This window comes from Oncorhynchus keta, chromosome 10, assembly GCF_023373465.1.
Source record: "Oncorhynchus keta strain PuntledgeMale-10-30-2019 chromosome 10, Oket_V2, whole genome shotgun sequence".
Taxonomy (NCBI): domain Eukaryota; kingdom Metazoa; phylum Chordata; class Actinopteri; order Salmoniformes; family Salmonidae; genus Oncorhynchus; species Oncorhynchus keta.
Window position 1 is genome coordinate 12,408,408 of NC_068430.1, and position 26,408 is coordinate 12,434,815.

Here is a 26,408-nt window from a genome sequence, read left to right on the forward strand (position 1 = left end):
AAGCTTTATGAATACGGCTCCAGGTCCCATGAAAGGAAGAAAATAATATTTGGTACCGTTACACACTAGTGTGTAATGTGCGTGCTTAGTCCCCTCTGTGGTGTCTGTTCACCCACAACTGCATGGCCAAGCACGATTCCCAACACCATCATTCATTTAGCCAACAAAGCAACAGTGGTAGGTCTTATCACTGACAACGATGAGACATCACCGACAACGATGAGACATCACCGACAACGATGAGACATCACCGACAACGATGAGACATCACCGACAACGATGAGACATCAGACATGAGACATCCGATGAGACATCACCAACGATGAGACATCACCGACAACGATGAGACATCACCGACAACGATGAGACATCACCGACAACGATGAGACATCACCGACAACGATGAGACATCACCGACAACGATGAGACATCACCGACAACGATGAGACATCACCGATGAGACATCTCCAACGATGAGACATCTCCGACAACGATGAGACAGACATGAGACATCCGACAACGATGAGACATCACCGATGAGACAACCGATGAGACATCACCGACAACGATGAGACATCAGACATCACCGACAACGATGAGACATCACCGATGAGACAACCGATGAGACATCACCGACAACGATGAGACATCACCGATAACGATGAGACATCTCCGATGAGACACAACGATGAGACATCACCGATAACGATGAGACATCACCGACAACGATGAGACATCACCGACAACGATGAGACATCACCGACAACGATGAGACATCACCGACAACGATGAGACATCACCGACAACGATGAGACATCACCGACAACGATGAGACATCTCCGACAACGATGAGACATCTCCGACAACGATGAGACATCACCGACAACGATGAGACATCACCGATAACGATGAGACATCACCGACAACGATGAGACATCTCCGACAACGATGAGACATCACCGACAACGATGAGACATCACCGACAACGATGAGACATCACCGACAACGATGAGACATCACCGACAACGATGAGACATCACCGACAACGATGAGACATCACCGACAACGATGAGACATCACCGACAACGATGAGACATCACCGATAACGATGAGACATCTCCGACAACGATGAGACATCACTGACAACGATGAGACATCACCGACAACGATGAGACATCACCGACAACGATGAGACATCACCGACAACGATGAGACATCTCCGACAACGATGAGACAGCCATTAGAAAGGATTAGAAAGCAAATTACGGACTCCTCTTTAAATCTGCGTATTCCTCCAAAGCTCAGGTGTCCTGAGTCTGCACAACTCTGCCAGGACCTAGGATCAAGGGAGACACTCAAGTGTTTTAGTACTATAACTCTTGACACAATGATGAAAATAATCATGGCCTCTAAACCTTCAAGCTGCATACTGGACCCTATTCCAACTAAACTACTGAAAGAGCTGCTTCCTGTGCTTGGCCCTCCTGTGTTGAACATAATAAACGGCTCTCTATCCACTGGACGTGTACCAAACTCACTAAAAGTGGCAGTAATAAAGCATTTCTTGAAAAAGCCAAACCTTGACCCAGAAAATATTTTTTAAATATCAGCCTATATCGAATCTCCCATTCCTCTCAATTTTATTTGAAAAAGCTGTTGCGCCTTCCTGAAGACAAACAATGTATACGAAACGCTTCAATCTGGTTTTAGACCCCATCGTAGCACTGAGACTGCACTTGTGAAGGTGGTAAGGACCTTTTAATGGCATCAGACAGAGGCTCTGCATCTGTCCTCATGCTCCTAGACCTAGTGCTTCTTTTGATACCATCAATCACCACATTATTTTGGAGAGATTGGAAACCCAAATTGGTCTACACGGACAAGTTCTGGCCTGGTTTAGATCTTATTTGTCGGAAAGATATCAGTTTGTCTCTGTGGATGGTTTGTCCTGACAAATCAACTGTAAATTTTGGTGTTCCTCAAAGTTCCGTTTTAGGACCACTATTGGTTTCACTATATACAGTGGGGAGAACAAGTATTTGATACACTGCCAATTTTGCAGGTTTTCCTACTTACAAAGCATGTAGAGGTCTGTATTTTTTTTATCATAGGTACACTTCAACTGTGAGAGACGGAATCTAAAACAAAAATCCAGAAAATCACATTGTATGATTTTTAAGTAATTAATTAGCATTTTATTGCATCAAATACTTGTTCTCCCCACTGTATTTTACCTCTTGGTGATGTCATTCGGAAACATAATGTTAACTTTCACTGCTATGCAGATGACACACAGCTGTACATGTCGATGAAACATGGTGAAGCCCCAAAATTGCCCTCGCTGGAAGCCTGCGTTTCAGACATAAGGAGTGGATGGCTGCAAATGTTCTACTTTTAAACTCGGACAAAACAGAGATGCTTGTCCCAAGAAACAAAGAGATCTTCTGTTGAATCTGACAACTAATCTTGATGGTTGTACAGTCATCTCAAATAAAACTGTGAAGGACCTCGGCGTTACTCTGGACCCTGATCTCTCTTTTGACAAACGTATCAGGACTGTTTCAAGGACAGCTTTCTTTCATCTACGTAACATTGCAAAAATCAGAAACTTTCTGTCCAAAAATGATGCAGAAAAATTAATGCATGCTTTTGTTACTTCTAGGTTAGACTACTGCTATGCTCTACTCTCCGGCTACCTGGGTAAAACACAAAATAAACTTCAGTTAGTGCTAAACACGGCAGCTAGAATCTTGACTAGAACTAAAAAATGTGATCATATTCCTCCAGTGCATGCTTCTCTACACTGGCTTCCTGTTAAAGAATTACATGGGCTTGCTCCTACCTATCTTTCCGATTTGGTCCTGCCGTACACGTACTACGGTCACAAGATGCAGGCCTCATAACTGTCTCTAGAATGCTGGAGGCTTTCTCCTATAGAGCTCCATTTTTATGGAATGGTCTGCCTAACCATGTGAGAGACGCAGATTTGGTCTCAACCTATAAGTCTTTATTGAAGACACATCTCTTCAGTATGATCGAATGTAGTCTGGCCCAGGAGTGTGAAGGTGAATGGAAAGGCACTGGAGCAATGAACCGCCCTTGCTGTCTCTGCCTGGCCGGCTCCCCTCTTTGCAAAGGGATTCTCTGCCTCTAACTATTACAGGGGCTGAGTCACTGGCTTACTGGTGCTCTTCCATACCATCCATAGGAGGGGTGCGTCACTTGAGTGGGTTGAGTCACTGACGTGATTTTCCTGTCTGGGTTGGCGCGTGCCGTGGCGGCGATCTTTGTGGGCTAAACTCAGCCTTGTCTCAGGATGGTAAGTTGGTGGTTGAAAATATCCCTCTAGTGGTGTGGGGGCTGTGCTTTGGCAAAGTGGGTGGGGTTATATCCTGCTTGTTTGCCCCTGTCCGTGGGTATTGTCAGATGGGGCCACAGTGTCTCCAGACCCCTCCTGTCTCAGCATCCAGTATTTATGCTGCAGTAGTTTGTGTCAGGGGGCTAGGGTCAGTTTGTTATATCTGGAGGATTTCTCCTGTCTTATCCGGTGTCCTGTGTGAATTTAAGTATGCTCTCTCTAATTCTTTCTTTCTTTCTCTCAGAGGACCTGAGCCCTAGGACCATGCCTCAGGACTACCTGGCATGATGACTCCTTGCTACATGGCCGTGCTGCTGCTCCAGTTTCAACTGTTCCGCCTGCGGCTATGGAACCCTGACCTGTTCACCAGACGTGCTACCGGTCCCAGACCTGCTGTTTTATACTCTCTAGAGACAGGTAGAGATACTCTGAATGATCTTTTATTTTATTTTTATTTTACCTTTATTTAACTAGGCAAGTCAGTTAAGAACACATTCTTATTTTCAATGACAGCCTGGGAACAGTGGGTTAACTGCCTGTTCAGGGGCAGAACGACATATTTGTACCTTGTCAGCTCGGGGGTTTGAACTCGCAACCTTCCGGTTACTAGTCCAACGCTCTAACCACTAGGCTACCCTGCCGCCCTGACATTTACTCCTGTTGCACCCTCGACAACCACTGTGATTATTATTATTTGACCATGCTGGTCATCTATGAACATTTAAACATCTTGGCCATGTTCTGTTATAATCTCCACCCGGCACAGCCACCCCTCATAGCCTGGTTCCTCTCTTGGTTTCTTCCTAGGTTCTGGCCTTTCTAGGGAGTTTTTACTCGCCACCTTTCTTCTACACCTGCTTTGCTTGCTGTTTGCGGTTTTAGGCTGGGTTTCTGTACAGCACTTTGCGATATTAGCTGATGTAAGTAGGGCTTTATAAATACATTTGATTTTATAAAACTACTAAACGGTACCACTCTCCCCTGTATATAGCCTTGTTATTGTTATTTTACTGTGGTACTTTTTTTTAGCAAATATGTTCTTACTTTAAAAATAATTCTGCATTGTTGGTTTAATGGCTTGTTAGTAAGCATTTCATGGTAAGGTCTACAGCTGTAGTATTCAGCATATGTGACAAATAAAATGTTGTTTGATTTAACAGTTGTTAAGGTGCTGCCTAACTACATTCAAGTAAAGAAAACAACTAGATTTTTTAAATGTCAAAATAACTGTCTTTTCAAGTACAATTTACAAAGCAACCTACTGTCTATTTCCCAATGATTTTTCAGTTTATCTTTGCAGAAGCTACCAGATTAAATGAGAAGTTGTCATGGACACTCAGACCCCCATTTACTTTGAACTAAGATCAGACGCTTTTGTACTAACAGAGTTCTGAAGGGGCTTAGGCATTATTTTGGGAGGATTGGGCTGGGGTGGCAACAAGGCCCTCTGACAAGGGTCAGCTCACACACACACACACACACACACACACACACACACACACACACACACACACACACACACACACACACACACACACACACACACACACACACACACACACACACACACACACACACACACACACACACACACACACACACACACACACTGTGTGCATAGGTAACAAGGCTGCCCTAGTATAAATATGACCTGCAGCCAATGGAACTGAAATTCCTTCACACGCTCTTGCTCTCCCTCTGTCACACCCACAGTAGGTATAGTGTCACCAATAGCGTAAGTTAGCCTTGGTGTGCTTTTAGGCTGCACCTTTCAAGTCTTTTGAGTGATCTAGCAGAGTCTAAGAGACAGCCTCAGCCCTCAGGTCCCAATGCAGACGATTCTTCATCAGTCTTCTGGGTGACATAGAGGCCTGCCTGCCTGCCCTACCTGGTACCTGCTTGCCTTCCTGCCTGGTGCCTCTCCTGGCCCATCAGAAAACACCAGACACCTGCAAGCTAACAGAAGAGGAGTCTGGGCTAACTGGACCAGACATCATCATCACCACTAGTCTACATTACATCTGTTGCTGTCCTGTCCTGTCTACACTCAGCAATAGTCTCATCCTTGCCAGAGACCACCCAGAGACCAGCACACCTTGGCCCAGGTAAGGAGTTGGACAGGAAGTTGGCATTCACTTTCTGTGGGGTCTGTGTGTAAGAAAAAGAAAGAAACAGAACTGGCACCAGGGTGTGTTCTTATGGCTGATTTATCAGGTGCTGTTCACTCTGTGTTGGTCGTATTGTATGTTTTCAGAAAGATCTAACTTTGCAGTTACCATGCCTTCAGAAAGTATTCACACTCCTTTACTTTTTTCCACATTTGTTGTGTTACAGCCTGAATTTAAAATGGATAAGAAAATACTTTTATTTTGTCACTGGTCTAAATACAATACCCCCATAATGTCAAAGTGGATTTATGTAAAAAAAAAAAAAGTAAAGAAAAAATAAAAAGCTGAAATGTCTTGAGTCAATAACACTTCAACCCATTTGTTATGGAAAGCCTAAATAAGTTCAGTAGTAAACATTTTCTGAACAAGTCACATAATAAGATACATGGACTCACTCTGTGTGAAATAGTAGTGTTTAACATGATTTTGAATGACTCTGTACCCGACACATAGGGTGGCAGGGTAGCCTAGTGGTTAGAGCGTTGGACTAGTAACCGGAAGGTTGCAAGTTCAAATCCCAAAGCTGACAAGGTGCAAATCTGTCGTTCTGCCCCTGAACAGGCAGTTAACCCAGGCCGTCATTGAAAATAAGAATTTGTTCTTAACTGACTTGCCTAATTAAATAAAGGTAAATATATATATATATTTTTAAATACATATGATTGTCTGTAAGTGAAATCAAATACAGATTCAACCACAAAAACCAGGGAGGTTTTTGAATTTCCTGCACCTATTGGTTATTGGGTCAAATAAAATAAAGCAGACATTAAATATCCCTTTGAGCATGGTGAAGTTAATAATTGCACTTTTGATGGTGTATCAATACACCCAGTCACTACAAAGATACAGGCATACTTCACATTTTCTTTGTCACATGTGCTGAATACAACAGGTATACCTTACCGTGAAATACTTATAAGCCCTTAACCAACAATTGAGTTTTAAGAAAACTAAATGTAAAGAAAAATATTTACTAAATAAACTAAAGTAATAAATAAAAGAGCAACAGGAAAATAATAACGAGGCTATGTACAAGGAGTACCGGTACCGAGTCAATGTGCGGGGGTACAGGTTAGTCCAGGTAATATGTACAGTGCCTTGCGAAAGTATTCGGCCCCCTTGAACTTTGCGACCTTTTGCCACATTTCAGGCTTCAAACATAAAGATATAAAACTGTATTTTTTTGTGAAGAATCAAAAACAAGTGGGACACAATCATGAAGTGGAACGACATTTATTGGATATTTCAAACTTTTTTAACAAATCAAAAACTGAAAAATTGGGCGTGCAAAATTATTCAGCCCCTTTACTTTCAGTGCAGCAAACTCTCTCCAGAAGTTCAGTGAGGATCTCTGAATGATCCAATGTTAATGATAAATACAATCCACCTGTGTGTAATCAAGTCTCCGTATAAATGCAACTGCACTGTGATAGTCTCAGAGGTCCGTTAAAAATGCAGAGAGCATTATGAAGAACAAGGAACACACCAGGCAGGTCCGAGATACTGTTGTGAAGAAGTTTAAAGCTGGATTTGGATACAAAAAGATTTCCCAAGCTTTAAACATCCCAAGGAGCACTGTGCAAGCGATAATATTGAAATGGAAGGAGTATCAGACCACTGCAAATCTACCAAGACCTGGCTGTCCCTCTAAACTTTCAGCTCATACAAGGAGAAGACTGATCAGAGATGCAGCCAAGAGGCCCATGATCACTCTGGATGAACTGCAGAGATCTACAGCTGAGGTGGGAGACTCTGTCCATAGGACAACAATCAGTCGTATATTGCACAAATCTGGCCTTTATGGAAGAGTGGCAAGAAGAAAGCCATTTCTTAAAGATATCCATAAAAAGTGTCGTTTAAAGTTTGCCACAAGCCACCTGGGAGACACACCAAACATGTGGAAGAAGGTGCTCTGGTCAGATGAAACCAAAATGTAACTTTTTGGCAACAATGCAAAACGTTATGTTTGGTGTAAAAGCAACACAGCTCATCACCCTGAACACACCATCCCCACTGTCAAACATGGTGGTGGCAGCATCATGGTTTGGGCCTGCTTTTCTTCAGCAGGGACAGGGAAGATGGTTAAAATTGATGGGAAGATGGATGGAGCCAAATACAGGACCATTCTGGAAGAAAACCTGATGGAGTCTGCAAAAGACCTGAGACTGGGACGGAGATTTGTCTTCCAACAAGACAATGATCCAAAACATAAAGCAAAATCTACAATGGAATGGTTCAAAAATAAACATCTAGGTGTTAGAATGGCCAAGTCAAAGTCCAGACCTGAATCCAATCGAGAATCTGTGGAAAGAACTGAAAACTGCTGTTCACAAATGCTCTCCATCCAACCTCACTGAGCTCGAGCTGTTTTGCAAGGAGGAATGGGAAAAAAATTCAGTCTATCGATGTGCAAAACTGATAGAGACATACCCCAAGCGACTTACAGCTGTAATCGCAGCAAAAGGTGGCACTACAAAGTATTAACTTAAGGGGGCTGAATAATTTTGCACGCCCAATTTTTCAGTTTTTGATTTGTTAAAAAAGTTTGAAATATCCAATAAATGTCGTTCCACTTCATGATTGTGTCCCACATGTTGTTGATTCTTCACAAAAAAATACAGTTTTATATCTTTATGTTTGAAGCCTGAAATTTGGCAAAAGGTCGCAAAATTCAAGGGGGCCGAATACTTTCGCAAGGCACTGTACATGTAGGTGAAGGTAAAATTACTATGCATAGATAACAGAAAATAAACAATCAGTAGCAGCGTAAAAAAATGCAAATAGTCCAGGTAGCCATTTGATTAGCTGTTCAGCAGCCTTATGGCTTGGGGGTAGAAGCTGTTAAGAAGCCTTTTGGACCTAGAGTTGGTGCTCCGGTACTGCTTGCCATGCAGTAGCAGAGAGAACAGTCTATGACTAGGGTGGCTGGAGTCTTTGGCAATTTTTAGGGCCTTCCTCTGACACCGCCTGGTAAAGAGGTCCTGGATGGCAGGAAGCTTTGCCCTAGTGATGTACTGGGCCGTACGCATTACCCTCTGTAGTGCCTTGGGGTCGGTGGCTGAACAGTTGCCATACCAGGCTGTGATGCAACCAGTCAGGATGCTCTCATTGGTGCAGCTGTAAAACATTTTGAGGATCTGAGGACCCATGCCAAATCTTTTCAGTCTCCTGAGGCGGAATAGGCGTTGTCGTGCCCTCTTCACAACTTTCTTGGTGTGTTTTTGCACCATGATAGTTTGTTGGTGATGTGGACACCAAGGAACTTGAAACTCTCAACCTGCTCCATTATATCCCCGTCGATGAGAATGGGGCCATGCTCGCCCCTCCTTTTCATGTAGTACACGATCATCTCCTTTATCTTGATCACGTTGAGGGAGAGGTTGTTGTCCTGGCACCACACTTCAAGGTGACTGTCCCGCTGTTGTTGGTGAACAGGCCTACAACCGTTGTGTCGTAGGCAAACTTAATGATGGTGTTGGAGTTGTGCTTGACCACGCAGTCTTGGGTGAACGGGGAGTACAGGAGGGGACTAAGCACGCACTCCAAAGGGGCCCCCGAGTTGAGGATTAGTGTAGCAGATGTGTTGTTGTCTACCCTTACCACTTGGGGACAGCCCATCAGGAAGTCCAGGATCCAGTTGTAGAGGGAGGTGTATAATCCCAGGGTCCTTAGCTTAGTAATGAGCTTTGAGGGCACAATTTATTTTTATTTTTTTACTAGGCAAGTCAGTTAAGAACAAATTCTTATTTTCAATGACGGCCTAGGAACAGTGGGTTAACTGCCTGTTCAGAGCAGAACGACAGATTTTGTACCTTGTCAGCTCTGGGATTTGAACTTGCAACCTTTCGGTTTCTAGTCCAATGCTCTAACCACTAGGCTACCCTGCAGCCCCACTATGGCAACACTATGGTGTTGAATGCTGAGCTGTAGTCAATGAACAGCATTCTCACATAGGTGTTTATTTTGCCCAGGTGGGAAAGTGCAGTGTTGCGTGCAATCGAGATTGCGTGATCTGTGGATCTGTTGGGGCGGTATGCAAATTGGAGTGGGTCTAGGGTTTCTGGGATGATGGTGTTGTTGTGAGCCATGACCAGCCTTGCAAAACTTAAGGAAGGAAATTGCTCAGGGATTTCACCATGAGGCCAAAACAGTTACAGAGTTTAATGGCTGTGATAGGACAAAACTGAGGATCGATTAACAACATTATAGTTACTCCACAATACTAACCTAACTGACAGAGTGAAAAGAAGGAAGCCTGTACAGAAAAAAAAAGTTCTGTAATACTGCAAAAAATGTTGCGAAGCAATTAACATTTTGTCCTGAATACAAAGTGTTATGTTTGGGCCAAATCCAATGCAACACATTACTGAGTACCACTCTCCATATTTTCAAGCATTTTCGAGGAATTCTTGGTTCTGGCTGCTTTCCAACAGACACTGGGAGATGAATTCCCCTTTCAGCAGGACAATAACCTAAAACACAAGGCCAAAAACACTGGAGTTGCTTACCAAGACGACATTGAATGTCCCTGAGTGGCCAGGTTTGACTTAAATCTACTTTAAAATCTATGGCAAGACCTGAAAATGGTTGTCTAGCAATGATCAACAACCAATTTGACAGAGCTTGAAGAATTGTGAGAAGAATAATGGGCAAATTTCACCCTTTGAAAGCTCTTATACACTTACCCAGAAAAACTCACAGCTGTAATCACTGCCAAAGGTGCTTCTAGAACGTTTTTTTTTAAAAATCCTCTTAAATCATGTTTTCACTTTGTTATTAGGGGGTATTGTGTGTAGAATTTCTTTTGAAATCAGGCTGTAGCACAAGAAAATGTGGAGTAAGTCAAGGGGTATGAACACTTTATGAAGGCACTGTGTCTTATGGGGTAAAGGTCTATGGGGTTATGTTTTATGAAGAGAGATCAAGCACCATCAAGCAAGCTACTCCAAAAATATAGTTTGCCACGCTACCAATTACTTCACACTGGAAGAAGTTAAGCTACACTAAAACTACCCTTAAGAAAAATATAGTTGACTAAAGTTACTTTGAAAAAGAAAACTGACCAAAAATATGAACTCAACATGTAAAGTGTCGGTCCCATGTTTCATGAGCTGAAATAGAAGATCCCAGAAATGTTCCATACGGTATACACAGAAAGCACGTTTCTCAAAAATGTTGTGAACAAACGTGTTCACATCGCTGATGTCAACGTTGTGAACAGAGTGCACCATGGTGGCGGGGAGTTATGGTATGGGGCAGGCATAAGCTAGGGACAACCAACACAATTGCATTTTATCGATTACCATTTGAAGGAACAGAGATGCCGTGACAAGATCCTGAGGCCCATTGTCGTGCCATTCATCCGCAGCCATCACCTCATGTTTCAGCATGATAATGCACGGCCACATGTCGCAAGGATCTGTACACAATTCCTGGAAGCTGACAATGGCCCAGTTCGTCCATGGCCTGAATACTCACCAGACATGTCACCCACTGAGCATGTTTGGGATGCTTTGGATTGACATGTACGACAGTTTGTTTCAGTTTCCGCCAATATCCAGCATCTTTGCACAGCCATTGAAGAGGACCGGGACAACATTCCACAGGCCACAATCAACAGCCTGATCAACTCTATGAGAAGGAGATGTGTCGCGCTGCATGAGGCAAATGGTCACACCAGATACTGACTGGTTTTCAATTCCATGTCCCTACTTAAAAAAAATAGCTATCTGTGACCAACAGATGCTTATCTGGGGACTAATTAATTTATTTCAGTTGACTGATTTCTTTATATGAACTGTAACTCAGTAAAATCTTTGAAATTATTGAAATTATTGCATGTTGCAGTGTAGGTCACTACATCCAAAATACTTAATAAATACTTATTATATGTCAATCTGAATTGCAAGAATACTACAGAATCTGTGCTATTGCATCCATCTGTGTATTTTTGATGTTTGTCAATCAATATAGTAATCACCACACCATTCAATCACAAATGTGGCCACAAACCGATTTTTCTGTCATAATATACTAAGTATCTTTCCAATAAGAGATACTGGAGGATCCCAACAGTAATAAAAATTAGGCCAGAAAAGTACAGGCACCTGATGGTTTTAGGTTGTACAGAAAAGTACAGGCACCTGATGGTTTTAGGTTGTACAGAAAAGTACAGGCACCTGATGGTTTTAGGTTGTACAGAAAAGTACAGGCACCTGATGGTTTTAGGTTGTACAGAAAAGTACAGGCACCTGATGGTTTTAGGTTGTACAGAAAAGTACAGGCACCTGATGGTTTTAGGTTGTACAGAAAAGTACAGGCACCTGATGGTTTTAGGTTGTACAGAAAAGTACAGGCACCTGATGGTTTTAGGTTGTACAGAAAAGTACAGGCACCTGATGGTTTTAGGTTGTACAGAAAAGTACAGGCACCTGATGGTTTTAGGTTGTACAGAAAAGTACAGGCACCTGATGGTTTTAGGTTGTACAGAAAAGTACAGGCACCTGATGGTTTTAGGTTGTACAGAAAAGTACAGGCACCTGATGGTTTTAGGTTGTACAGAAAAGTTGCTGTTTTTCTTTGGCTGCTACCCAACCCATAACACCACACAGCACATGAATATGTCTCAAAATAAATAACAAAGTGCATTTCGCCCACATCATTTTCAGAGATAGAAAAGATAAAGGGTGCGGGTGCTCAAGAGCTCTCCACACTCAAAACATCAAATTCAGAGTAATAAATCAGCAATGAAATATTTAGAAAATATAAAAAAGGTAACTGTAGACATCCCTCTCTGAAGATCCTGGCCTGGTGCCATTGCAGGTGGAAATGGTCCTGTCACAAGAATAGCAAAATAGCGTGACACAGAAAGAAACCATTCACTCTAGTTCATACCAATCCCTTCTCAGCAAGGAAATAAAAACCAACATCCCTCATTCAAATCCAGTCATGTAGATTCAACCACTATTGTTCATTGATTGATTTATACCAGAGGGCATTGTTACCCTGGAAAGGGTAAGGGGATACTGGGCTTCCATAACATGTAGGGGTATGTAGGGATATGTCACAATTAATATATTAGAGATACTTTACATGGTGATGAAATGCTTCTTGATTCTTGCTTACCTTGCTGGGGTCTTTCCAGGTGTCCATAAAGACAGAGGGGAATAACTCAAGAGACTTCATTGGAAAGTAGTCAATAGGAAATATGTCCCGAAGTGTGTCCCAGGGACATGCTTTCTCATGCTTCACATGCAAATATACAGTATATGTGAATGCTCCTGGGTGATACAGTTGTCATGGTTTTTGCTGTTTTCTGCAATTACAGTATGTTTCTGTGTTATTGGTCATCCCCAAAATATTTATGTCCACAAAAAAATGTCTAGACTAATTATTATTATTTTTATTTTTTATTATTTTTCACCTTTATTTAACCAGGTAAGCTAGTTGAGAACAAGTTCTTATTTACAACTGCGACCTGGCCAAGATAAAGAAAAGCAGTTCGACACAAACATCAACACAGAGTTACACATGGAAAAAACAAACATACAGTCAATAATACAGTAGAGTCTATATAAAGTCTATATACAGTGTGTGCAGGTAATCAAATGGCTACCCGGACTATTTGCATTGTGTGCCCCCCCAACCCCTCTTTTAGACTGATACTCTCTGTTTATCATATATGCTTAGTCACTTTAACTATACATTCATGTACATACTACCTAAATTGGCCCTACCAACCAGTGCTCCCGCACATTGGCTAACCGGGCTATCTGCATTGTGTACCACCCACCACCAGCCAACCCCTCTTTTACGCGATCACTACTCTCTGTTCATCAAATATTCATAGTCACATTAACCATATCTACATGTACATACTACCTCAGTCAGCCTGACTAACCGGTGTCTGTATGTGGCCTCGCTACTGTTATAGCCTCTCTACTGTATATAGCCTCTCTACTGTATATAGCCTCACTACTGTATATAGCCTCACTACTGTATATAACCTCTCTACTGTATATAACCTCTCTACTGTATATAGCCTCGCTACTGTATATAGCCTCTCTACTGTATATAGCCTCTCTACTGTATATAACCTCTCTACTGTATACAGCCTGTCTTTTTACTGTTGTTTTATTTCTTTACCTACCTATTTCTTTACCTACCTATTGTTCACCCATTACATTTGTTTGTACTATTGGCTAGAGCCTGTAAGTAAGCATTTCACTGATTTGCAAATGAGGTAGGATAAGGGAGGTAAAGGCAATAAATAGGCCATGGTGGCCAAATAATTACAAAATAGCAATTAAACACTGGAATGGTTGATGTGCAGAAGATGAATGTGCAAGTAGAGATACTGTGGTGCAAAGGAGCAAAATAAATAAATACAGTATGGGGGATGAGGTAATTGGATGGGCAATTTACAGATGAGCTATGTACAGGTGCAGTGTGAGCTGATCTGTGAGCTGCTCTGACAGCTGGTGCTTAAGGCTAGTGAGGGAGATATGAGTCTCCAGCTTCAGTGATTTTTCCAGTTCATTCCAGTCATTGGCAGCAGAGAACTGGAAGGAAAGGCGACCAAAGGAAGATTTGGCTTTGGGGGTGACCTGCGGGAGCATGTGCTACGGGTGGGTGCTGCTATGGTGACCAGTGAGCTGAGATAAGGCGGGGCTTTACCTAGCAGAGACTTGTAGATGACCTGGAGCCAGTGGGTTTGGCGGTAAGTATGAAGCGAGGGCCAGCCAACGAGAGGGTACAGGTCGCAGTGGTGGGTAGTATATGGGGCTTTGGTGACAAAACGGATGGCACTGTGATAGACTGCATCCAAGTTGTTGAGTACAGTGTTGGAGGCTATTTTGTAAATTACATTGCCAAAGTCAAGGATCGGTAGGATTGTCAGTTTTACGAGGGTATGTTTGGCAGCATGAGTGAAGGATGCTTTGTTTGCGAAATAGGAAGCCAATTCTAGATTTAATTTTGGATTGGAGATGCTTAATGTGTGTCTGGAAGGATAGTTTAGAGTCTAACCAGACCCCTAGGTATTTGTAGTTAGTTAACACAATGTGCAAAGAAAGGGCCAGAGGTATACAGATATTTTACTCATTCCAAGACTTCCCCATTTGAAGTTTAATAGTGTGAGGTATATGCCCTCAGATGGGAAGAGAGCTAGGGGACAGAACATGTTTGTGTCATTGTTATAAAGATTTCAATTGTTACTGAATGACTGATCTTAATAATGACACATTGATCTATTATGAACTTTCACCACGAATATTTAAAATGAGTCCCATTCATTGTACTTTTCTCTGCACACATATATATATTTTTAATGTGTTTTCAATATCTCTTCATTATTGACACAAGCTTCTTGGGTCTTTACTTTTTGAACAGACCTCATATAAAACACCTGGTTATCAGTGTGTTAAAGATTTCCTCTGACCTCAATTTGAGTTCCTGGTTAAATAAGGGTTAAATAAAGCATTATGACATGGTGTAAGGAGAGTCAAATGGCTGTATTAGGTTATATTTCTCTCAGCAAAGACTATTTCCTGGGAACAGCAGACTTTGCTGGGTATATGTAGCTTCCCAGCATTCTCTTGTTGCGGTAGGAGCCTGCCGTAGAGCGCAATCATTATCTTTTCTTTTCTTTCGTCTCGGAACTGTTCTTTCAATCGTCTGTTCCAAGTCTCCCGTGAGAAACAATGACAACGAATCCCTGTGGCTCCAGATTTCTCTTTAAATCGTACACATTTACACACACAGCAAACATGCCTGACTATATATACTTCTTTAACCCCAAAATCAAACAGGGGAGCCCTTTGGAGGAGCACAGGGAGAGGACTTAACAATGGAGATGTGGTGACTGTTGCATTTCCCTATATCTAGTACTTATGCCAACTTTTGTCTCAAAGAGTAATTTTAAACCAGATACAACAGTCTTGTAAAAGACCAAGCAGTCAGGGTATTTGACTCTTGTTCCTGAGAAAGTCACTAGTCACTAGCATCCTAATATTGAAATGGAAAAACCTTTGGATATACCGTACTTAATGTTAAACACATTATTTATATTAAAGAAAGTTTTGCCTTAATGAGCTTCTCATAGGAATAGGACCCAAAACAATAAGTGTTACTTAACCTGACCACCCATCCTACATACTACATGTCTCCATAGAGGACCTGTCATAGTAAAGCTGGTTAGGAACCACAGAGACTCTAGCTGAACATCAAGCTGAGATGCAGAGTAAACCAAGAAAGAAAAGAAAGAGGAATGAATTTAGTTACCAGGGAGGATGGCTGCCTTCACGGATATAGTCCCTCTGACTGTGTGTCTAAGGCCTGCCCTGGATGGTTACCAGGGATGATGGCTGTCTTCACATCTATAGTCCCTCTGACTGTGTGTCTAAGGCCTGCCCTGGATGGTTACCAGGGATAATGGCTGCCTTCACGGATATAGTCCCTCTGACTGTGTGTCTAAGGCCTGCCCTGGATGGTTACCAGGGATGATGGCTGCCTTCACGGATATAGTCCCTCTGACTGTGTGTCTAAGGCCTGCCCTGGATGGTTACCAGGGATGATGGCTGCCTTCACGGCTATAGTCCCTCTGACTGTGTGTCTAAGGCCTGCCCTGGATGGTTACCAGGGATAATGGCTGCCTTCACGGATATAGTCCCTCTGACTGTGTGTCTAAGGCCTGCCCTGGATGGTTACCAGGGATGATGGCTGCCTTCACGGATATAGTCCCTCTGACTGTGTGTCTAAGGCCTGCCCTGAATGGTTACCAGGGATGATGGCTGCCTTCACGGCTATAGTCCCTCTGACTGTGTGTCTAAGGCCTGCCCTGGATGGTTACCAGGGATGATGGCTGCCTTCACGGATATAGTCCCTCTGACTATGTGTCTAAGGCCTGCCCTGAATGGTTACCAGGGATGATGGCTGCCTTCACGGATATAGTCCCTCTGACTGTGTGTCTAAGGCCTGCCCTGGATGGTTACCAGGGATGATGGCTGCCTTCACGGATATAGTCCCTCTGACTGTGTGTCTAAGGCCTGCCCTGGATGGTTACCAGGGATGATGGCTGCCTTCACAGCTATATTCCCTCTGACTGTGTGTCTAAGGCCTGCCCTGGATGGTTACCAGGGATGATGGCTGCCTTCACGGCTATAGTCCCTCTGACTGTGTGTCTAAGGCCTGCCCTGGATGGTTACCAGGGATGATGGCTGCCTTCACAGCTATAGTCCCTCTGACTGTGTGTCTAAGGCCTGCCCTGGATGGTTACCAGGGATGATGGCTGCCTTCACGGATATAGTCCCTCTGACTGTGTGTCTAAGGCCTGCCCTGGATGGTTACCAGGGATGATGGCTGCCTTCACATCTATAGTCCCTCTGACTGTGTGTCTAAGGCCTGCCCTGGATGGTTACCAGGGATGATGGCTGCCTTCACGGATATAGTCCCTCTGACTGTGTGTCTAAGGCCTGCCCTGGATGGTTACCAGGGATGATGGCTGCCTTCACGGCTATAGTCCCTCTGACTGTGTGTCTAAGGCCTGCCCTGGATGGTTACCAGGGATGATGGCTGCCTTCACAGCTATAGTCCCTCTGACTGTGTGTCTAAGGCCTGCCCTGAATGGTTACCAGGGATGATGGCTGCCTTCACGGATATAGTCCCTCTGACTGTGTGTCTAAGGCCTGCCCTGGATGGTTACCAGGGATGATGGCTGCCTTCACATCTATAGTCCCTCTGACTGTGTGTCTGACCTGTCCAGCAAATGGAGCAGATCCTAATTCTCCTGAAATGAATATCACCGTCTTGACCAAACTCATTTAGAGATCAGGCAGGCCCTTAATCCTTCCCCTGGGGAGCATGTTTGCGCCTCTTTCTCCCGTCCCCTCTCCTTTTGGAAAAAGCTAACATGGCTACATTTGCCAGGCTAATGGGCTTAGCGCAAGCTGTTACAGAGGAGAGTGGACACACAGCAGGCTAGCGGGACATTTGGAGATAAAAGGAGGAATGGGGGAGGGGTAGACTGGGGGTTGGAGACACAGAGAATAGAGAAATAGAGAGAGAAAGAGGAGAGAGTAGAACTATTTTGGGGAGGATAACTTCATTTCCTTTAGGGTGGTTACAGCTCTGGGACTGATACAGAGTTGTTGCAGGTCTGTCAAGTGTGTTCCTGCAAGGATTATTTGGGTAATGCTAGACGAGCCTTTTTCCCACCCCAGGGAATATTCTATGACAAGTTTTTTCGTTTCTTTGATAAAACAACAATATAACAAGTGGAAAAATGGATCAACTTAAATCTATTGTCCTTATTGATGGCTTCGGTGGCTGTTGCTGGGTGTGGCACGGTAGTGTTATAACTGTTTTATTAATACCTTGGCTCACAGTCTCTTTGGACAAACAAAGCATGCCACTCTTTGAGCATGTGCTATGTGAGAGCAGGCATCTTTTAACATAGCACAACTACTGATAACCCTGTCTGTATGACACCTATGCTCCTTCCCTTCTACAACCTGTGGCAGCAGGTAGCCAGGTACACTTAACCATAGTGAGGTCATCCTGTGATTACACTGGCATCCTCTTGATGTTGACTTAGGATGGACATTTAAAGCCAGTAGAAATGCACCTGTGAAGAAAATGTTCTAAAGGTTTTTCCTGTTCAGGTCACGTGTTGAGAAATACCTCTGGGACATTTTACACGAGGCAGGGAAAACTACTGAAACCAACATGTAGGTAAACAGAGTGAATTGACACAAGGGTGCTCTGGAGTCACACCCGGCACCGCAGTCCATCTGGAGGACTCACACCCACAATCCCCTGAAGGACTCACACCTACAATCCCCTGGAGGACTCACACCCACAATCCCCTGGAGGACTCACACCCACAATCCCCTGGAGGACTCACACCCACAATCCCCTGGAGGACTCACACCCACAATCCCCTGGAGGACTCACACCCACAATCCCCTGGAGGACTCACACCCACAATCCCCTGGAGGACTCACACCCACAATCCCCTGGAGGACTCACACCCACAATCCCCTGGAGGACTAATACCTGCAATCCCCTTGAGGGCTAACACCCACAATCCCCTGGAAGACTCACACCTACAATCCCCTGGAGGACTCACACCCACAATCCCCTGGAGGACTCACACCCACAATCCCCTGGAGGACTCACACCCACAATCCCCTGGAGGACTCACACCCACAATCCCCTGGAGGACTCACACCCACAATCCCCTGGAGGACTCACACCCACAATCCCCTGGAGGACTCACACCCACAATCCCCTGGAGGACACACACACACAATCCCCTGGAGGACTCACACCCACAATCCCCTGGAGGACTCACACCCACAATCTCCTGGAGGACTCACACCTACAGTTTTGTAACTGACTGTTGCATGTTTAGCAGCCGGAGCTTTGGGCACGGATAGTTTCTCGAAGGTACTGTGATTTTGATTTACTGCAGGAGTAACACCTACTGCATGAAATGATATGTTCATAATTCCTTGTTTTGGAATTTCAATCATTTCAATAATTCCAAAATGTTATTACAATTTGGCTATCAGGAAGCTCGTTTAGGTCACTGGCAATATCTTCTTTACATAGTTTTCAGTGAAAGAGTCTTTTACGTTTTCCTGTCCGACATTGAACTGATTTGAATATGAAATAAGAGAGCTAGTGCGTGCTATTGCTCATTCCCACTTAAATAAAGAAACACTTGTTTACTTTGGGTCAACAAGTAGGCTATGTGTTGCAGGATCAAACACCATTTGATGACAAACCGTTGTTATTCATTATTTCATCATCTAAACTTTATGAATGTGGCCAATGCACTGTATCTTCACACCTACAGTATATAAACATATCAAATATAAAATACTGATGTACTACTTTGACCTTTGACCTGTAAATATTCATGACTATTGTAAACTATATTTCCATTCCAGGAGGCAGCAGCCATGTCGAGTCAGGGGGAGAGTCTATCATCAGAGGGCAGCAGCTCATTGTTACCGCCCTGCCTAGGTCTGCCCGAGAGAAACATGGGACACAGGGCCGGGGCTGCCTGGGAGATGGAGGACACCAAGCCCTGCATGGAGGCTCTGGAGCATTGTGGGTTTCCAGGCCTCTACCTGTCCTGCTTCGACATGCTCTTTACCGAGGACTCCGCCTGGCTGGTGAAGGTGTCCGAGGCCTCCCCGGGTCTGGCCTGCGCCATGCCTGTCCCTGTACCCAGGACGGCGCACGGAGAGGAGCCAGAGCAGTGCCCCGTCATCGACAGCCAGGCCCTGGGGCTCTCCCCAGGGCTAGAGGGCCAGGAGGAGGAGCGATCCCTGGAGCAGGTCCAGAGCATGGTGGTCGGAGAGGTTCTGAAGGACATCGAGACAGCCTGCAAGCTGCTCAACATCACCCCAGGTAGGTACTGGTACTGTAGTAAGCTGGCACTCTCATTCTAGAAATATTATTATTAGAGTTTATGGATATTTTTGTTTGAAGCTATGTTCTGTGGTGGATACTCATTCTATGTCCAATGTACAATTAAATGATGGTTGTTACTTGAGGTCGACCGATTAATCGGAATGGCTGATTAATTAGGGCCGATTTCAAGTTTTCATAACAATCGGAAATCTGTAATTTTGGACGCCGATTTTACCAATTTTTTTATTTATGTATTATTATTATTTATTTTTTACACCTTTATTTAATCTTTATTTAACTCGGCAAGTCAGTTAAGAACACATTCTTATTTTCAATGACGGCCTAGGAACGGTGGGTTAACTGCCTTGTTCAGGGGCAGAATGACAGATTTTTACCTTGTCAGCTCAGGGATTCAATCTTGCAACCTTACGGTTAACTAGTCCAACGCTTCAACCACCTGCCTCACGAGGAGCCCGTCTGTTACGGGAATGCAGTAAGAAGCAAAGGTAAGTTGCTAGCTAACATTAAACATAATCAATCATAATCACTAGTTATAACTACACATGGGTGATGATATTACTAGTTTATCTAGAGTGTCCTGCGTTGCATATAATCGATGCAGTGTGCATTCGTGAAAAAGGACTGTCGTTGCTCCAAAGTGTACCTAACCATAAACAACAATGCCTTTCTTAAAATCAATACACAGAAGTATATATTTTTAAACCTGCATATTTAGCTAAAATAAATCCAGGTTAGCAGGCAATACAACCAGGTGAAATTGTGTCATTTCTCTTGCGTTCATTGCATGCAGAGTCAGGGTATATGCAACAGTTTGGGCCGCCTGGCTCATTGCGAACTAATTTGCCAGAATTTTACGTAATTATGACATAACATTGAAGTTTGTGCAATGTAACAGGAATATTTAGACTGATGGATGCCACCCATTAGATAAAATACGGAACGGTTCCGTATTTCACTGAAAGAATAAACGTCTTGTTTTCGAGATGATAGTTTCCGGGTTTGACCATATTAATGACCTAAGGCTCGTATTTCTGTGTGTTATTATATTATAATTAAGTCTATGATTTGATAGAGCAGTCTGACTGAGAGATGGTAGGCACCAGCAGGCTCGTAAGCATTCATTCAAACAGCACTTTTGTGCATTTTGCTAGCAGCTCTGCTGTTTATGACTTCAAGCCTATCAACTCCCAAGATTAGGCTGGTGTAACAATGTGATGTGAAATGGCTAGCTAGTTAGCGGGGTGCGCGCTAATAGCGTTTCAAATGTCACTCGCTCTGAGACTTGGAGTAGTTGTTCCCCTTGCTCTGCATGGGTAACGCTGCTTCGAGGGTGGCTGTTGTCTTTGTGTTCCTGGTTCGAGCCCAGGTAGGAGCGTGGAGAGGTACGGAAGCTATACTGTTACACTGGCAATACTAAAGTGCCTATAAGAACATCCAAAGGTATATGAGATACAAATGGTATAGCGAGACATAGTCCTATTGTCACGCCTTGGTCTTAGTATTTTGTGTTTTCTTTAATTATTTGATCAGGCCAGTGTGTGACATGGGTTTATGTTATATTGTATGTTCGTATTGGGGTTTGTAGTATGTGGGATCGCGGCTGATTAGGGGTGTTGTATGGGCTTGGTTGCCTGAGGCGGTTCTCAATCAGAGTCAGGTGATTCTCGTTGTCTCTGATTGGGAACCGTATTTAGGTAGCCTGGTTTCGCTTTGTATTTCATGGGTTCCTGTTTCTGTGTAGTTTCACCAGATAGGCTGTAATAGGTTTCATGTTCCGTTTGTTGTTTTTGTATTGAGTTATTTCATGTATCGTTCCGTTTTCCTTCATTAAAGATCATGAGAAACAACCACGCTGCATTTCGGTCCGACTCTCTTTCGACAAACGAAGAACGCCGTTACACCTATAATCCCTTAATAACTACAACCTAAAACTTGATTTTATTGATGTATTATATTAAGTTAAAATAAGTGTTCATTCGGTATTGTTGTAATTGTCATTATTACAAATACATTTTAAAAATCGGCCGATTATTCGGCATCTGCTTTTTTTTTTGTCCTCCAATAATCGGTATCGGCTTTGAAAAATCATAATCGGTCGACCTCTAGTTGTTACATCAGCATTCTGTGCATTTCATATTTGATGTGGGCTACAAACCATAGTCCATGCACTTTCTCCTTATTGTTATTCTATGTCTGCCATCACTGCATGATCCTGTCTCCTTTTCAAGAGCATTAAAAGAAGGTTGACTGACTGAAAGCTCAGCCATAATTAAAGAAATCAAATGACAAATCGAATCAAATTTTATTTGTCACATGCTCCAAATACAACAGGTGAAATGCTTACTTACTACAAGCCCTTAACGAACAATGTAGTTCAAGAAATAGAGTTAAGAAAATATTTACTAAATAAACTAAATAAAAGTAAAAACATTTATTAAATGAAAAGTTACACAAGAAAATAACAAGAACGATGCATAAGAGACCGTAGCAGCAACATTATGTACAAAATAAGTTAGAAACAATGCGACACGGCTAACAAAATAGCATATAATGTGCATCTGACTTGAAGTGTGCAGACTTTTTCCGGTTTCTCCAGTTTTGCCTTTTGCCTCCAGCACCTTCACTAATCAGCTGTGGGTGTACGGTAGATTCTTCTTATTATCTAATAGCATTAAGAACACCATGGCCGATCATTCTAGCGTATTCATGCATTACTGTCCAGGTATTGACAGAGGTATTGATGTATTGATTCAGAGCAGACAAGTCTCCCTGAGACAAAAGATACTCCTGCTGCTATATGATAATGGCTGGATGACAGCTCGATGAAGAATGATATCTCTCTGACGCAAGTCATGTTTGTCTGCTCCAGGATCTGTATAATCCCAACCTTTGCATGCATTTAACACATACCCAACAGGACTTTATGGGAATGACGTTGTTGCTCGCCTGCCAGCCGTGTACACAGTACTTGGGTGAGGTCTGTTCAACTGGCAAAGCAAACAGCAGGTTGAAGGAATACAGTACTGTATGTGTACTGTAAGATGACTTCAGTCAGTCACACCCTGACATTTCAGAGCCCCTCGTCCTGCTGCTGCTGCTGTTGTATCGAAAATGTGGTGTCGTGGTGTGTTTCAACTGATGAAAACGATTGTAGAATACACAACAGAACAGTACCGTCCGTACCTTATGCAAACCACCATTCTCCCCAGCTCATGCCTGTGATTAGAGTTTACCCAGAGTGAACCTCACAGAGAAAATACTAGTAAAAAAAACAGCTTGAGATGAAGACAGTGATAGGCCTCTGGACTGACAGCATTTGTGTTTGTATATGTCTGCATACATACATATAGGGAGGGATCTATTCAGGGTAGTTAAAGAGGGTTACCAAAACAACAATGAACACAGTAGATGCTAGATGTGTGTGTGGTCCCTATACCACAGTGTCACCTGATCTTTGATCTCACACACACACACACACACACACACACACACACACACACACACACACACACACACACACACACACACACACACACACACACACACACACACACACATATGTTTTTTTTAACCCTGAAAAGATCCTTCCCTATTGAAGGTCAACAGACATGCAGTTGACAGTTATCGTAAATGTTACTGCTAGTTAATAGTACTGCTAGCTAATGGTTTCTATAGATGTATAGGGGACTAACCACCCAAAAAGTAATATTTTTTTGTTTTTAACTGTTATCCCCAGACCCCATGGAGTGGAGCTCGGGAAACGTTCAGAAGTGGTTGCTGTGGACAGAGCATCTGTACAGACTGCCTCAGGCTGGAAAGACCTTCCAGGAGCAGACTGGGAAAGACCTGTGTGCCATGAGTGAAGAGGACTTCAGGCAGAGGGTCCCTCAGTGTGGAGACACTCTGCACGCCCACCTGGACATCTGGAAGTCAGGTGTGTTATAATAACTGTATGACTGGTGTGGACAGTCAGGTATGCTATAATACACGCAACATGTAAAGTGTTGGTCCCATATTTCATGAGGGAAGCTTACCTGCGTACTCGTCGTACTCACCATGGTAACTGCAGTTCATGGAGCAACCGACTTGAATGGGAAAAATGCTCACCTTCAATGGCCGCTTGCACGCTGGAGAAGTGTGTACCAGGCAGATTGCAGACATTGTGTATGGCGTTGTGTGGGCGAGCAGTTTGCTGTCAACATTGCAAATAGAGTGCCCCATGGTGGTGGTGGGGTTATGGTATGGCATATGGCTGCCCATTATATTAATTTGAATGCACAGAGATAGTGTTACGAGATCCTGAGGCCATTTTCATCCACCCCCATCACCTCATGTTTCAACATGATAATGCACAGCCCCATATCGCAAGGATCTGTACGCAATTCCTGGAAGCTAAAAATGTTCCAGTTCTTCCACGGCCTTTATTTAATTTATTTTTATTTCACCTTTATTTAACCAGGTAGGCAAGTTGAGAACAAGTTCTCATTTACCTGCATACTCACCAGACATGTCACACATTTAGCATCGACGTGTACGACAGCGTGTTCTAATTTACGTCAATATCCAGCCACTTCGCACAGCCATTGAAGAGGACTGGGACAACATTCCACAGGCCACAATCAACAGCCTTATCAACTCTATGCGAAGGAAATGTGTAGCACTGTACAACGCAAATGGGGTGGTTTTCTGATCCACACCCCTATTTTTTAAAGGGTATCTGTGACCAACAGATGCATATCTGTATTCCCAGTCCATAGAATAGGGCCTAATCAATTCATTTTGATTTACCTATTTCCTTACACGAACTGGAACTCAGTAAAATATTTGACATTGTTCCATGTTGCGTTTATATTTTTTCTCAGCTTAGCTGTATGACTGTCATAGACATTCAGCTGTGTTATAATACTGTGGCTGTATGACTTGCGCAGACAGTCAGCTGTGTTATAATACTGTGGCTGTATGACTTGCGCAGACAGTCAGCTGTGTTATAATACTGTGGCTGTATGACTTGCGCAGACAGTCAGCTGTGTTATAATACTGTGGCTGTATGACTGGCGTAGACATTCAGCTGTGTTATAATACTGTGGCTGTATGACTTGCGCAGACAGTCAGCTGTGTTATAATACTGTGGCTGTATGACTTGCGCAGACAGTCAGCTGTGTTATAATACTGTGGCTGTATGACTGGCGTAGACATTCAGCTGTGTTATAATACTGTGGCTGTATGACTTGCGCAGACAGTCAGCTGTGTTATAATACTGTGGCTGTATGGCTGGCGTAGACAGTCAGCTGTGTTATAATACTGTAGCTGTATGACTAGCGTAGACAGTCTGCACATACTGTGCTACTATTTTCTATAGTGAAGCTTGTATTATTCTGTTCAAACAATACAACAATTAATCTCTATCTTTTTGTATCCCCTTCTTTCTCTCCCCACAGCTGCCTGGATGAAAGAGAGGTGTTCAGTTGGAGACAGCAAAATCATAGGTAGGTTTAGCCTAGTGGCTTTGTTAGGACAGAAAGTGACATGAATCTCGTTTCTCCAGGACCAGAGTGTTGTTGGCCCTTGGGAAGGAGTAGTGACAGTTGTGTTCATAGCTCCTAGGTATAAGAGCAGAGAGTCATGTATAGTGCAGTCTTGTTGGCAAATATGTGTGTGTGTGCTCATCCCTCCCCCCTCTGTGCAGGGGGAGAAGAGCTGTGGTTGGAGGCAGACTCGTCGTGCTCAGGCCAGCCCATCCACCTGTGGCAGTTCCTCAGAGAGCTGCTCCTCAAGCCCCACAACTACGGACGCTGCATCCGCTGGCTCAACAAGGAGAAAGGTGAGCCAGGCAGGCTGTGTGACCGCCAAGAACTGGGATGGGATAAGTTCAGAAGTATTTTCAACTCTGCAATAATCCATCCTCTTCTCTCTTCTAATATTTATTATAATTTTCTAATTTCATCAAAAAGATGGAAAATGACAATTGAATGGAGTGACAATGTATTCCATATAATAATAATAATATTATATCTAATCCCACTCTGCTGTCTGCCAGGTATTTTCAAAATCGAGGACTCTGCTCATGTGGCAAGACTCTGGGGACGGAGGAAGAACCGACCAGCGATGAACTATGACAAGCTGAGCCGCTCCATACGGCAGTATTACAAGAAGGGCATCATCCGCAAGCCTGATGTCTCCCAGAGACTGGTCTACCAGTTTGTCCACCCAGTATAAGGGGAAGGAGGAGGACAAAGGCCTACAAAGAAAGGGCCACACGATCACACCTTGGTCTTGAACATTACACAACTAAGCTGAAAAGGGGTAAAACACATGCACTGGCCAATCCCTGTCAGTACACATACCCTTTGCCAGTACGGAAGTGTCAGCTGCCAAAGCTGGCAAATGAAGATTTTATTTTTCTAACGCAGAGAATGTTAAGTGATCTTTCTGGACTGCCC

At 43.4% G+C, this 26,408-nt stretch overlaps 1 protein-coding gene across 2 annotated transcripts; it reads left to right on the forward strand.

Annotated features, from left to right (window-relative positions):
- Window positions 1–5,044: 5,044 nt before the first annotated feature.
- On the forward strand, window positions 5,045–26,408 carry LOC118389612 (SAM pointed domain-containing Ets transcription factor-like). 2 transcript variants are annotated; one of them, XM_052526500.1, is made up of 6 exons: window positions 5,045–5,463; window positions 19,479–19,944; window positions 23,705–23,902; window positions 25,407–25,454; window positions 25,655–25,789; window positions 26,006–26,408. In XM_052526500.1, exons 2-6 carry the CDS (start codon window positions 19,491–19,493, stop codon window positions 26,182–26,184), a joined length of 1,014 nt encoding a protein of 337 aa, XP_052382460.1. In that variant the 5' UTR covers window positions 5,045–5,463; window positions 19,479–19,490; the 3' UTR covers window positions 26,185–26,408. The 2 variants fall into 2 exon arrangements, with proteins under 2 accessions (XP_052382460.1, XP_052382461.1); XM_052526501.1 differs by lacking the exon at window positions 5,045–5,463 and adding an exon at window positions 18,828–18,972.

Bases quoted from the DNA above. Each gene is read 5' to 3' on its own strand.
- LOC118389612 (XM_052526500.1), top strand. From the start codon at position 19,491: ATGTCGAGTCAGGGGGAGAGTCTATCATCAGAGGGCAGCAGCTCATTG. The intron at 19,945-23,704 runs GTAGGTACTGGT...TGTTATCCCCAG, and splicing joins GCTGCTCAACATCACCCCAG to ACCCCATGGAGTGGAGCTCG. The intron at 23,903-25,406 runs GTGTGTTATAAT...CTCTCCCCACAG, and splicing joins CCTGGACATCTGGAAGTCAG to CTGCCTGGATGAAAGAGAGG.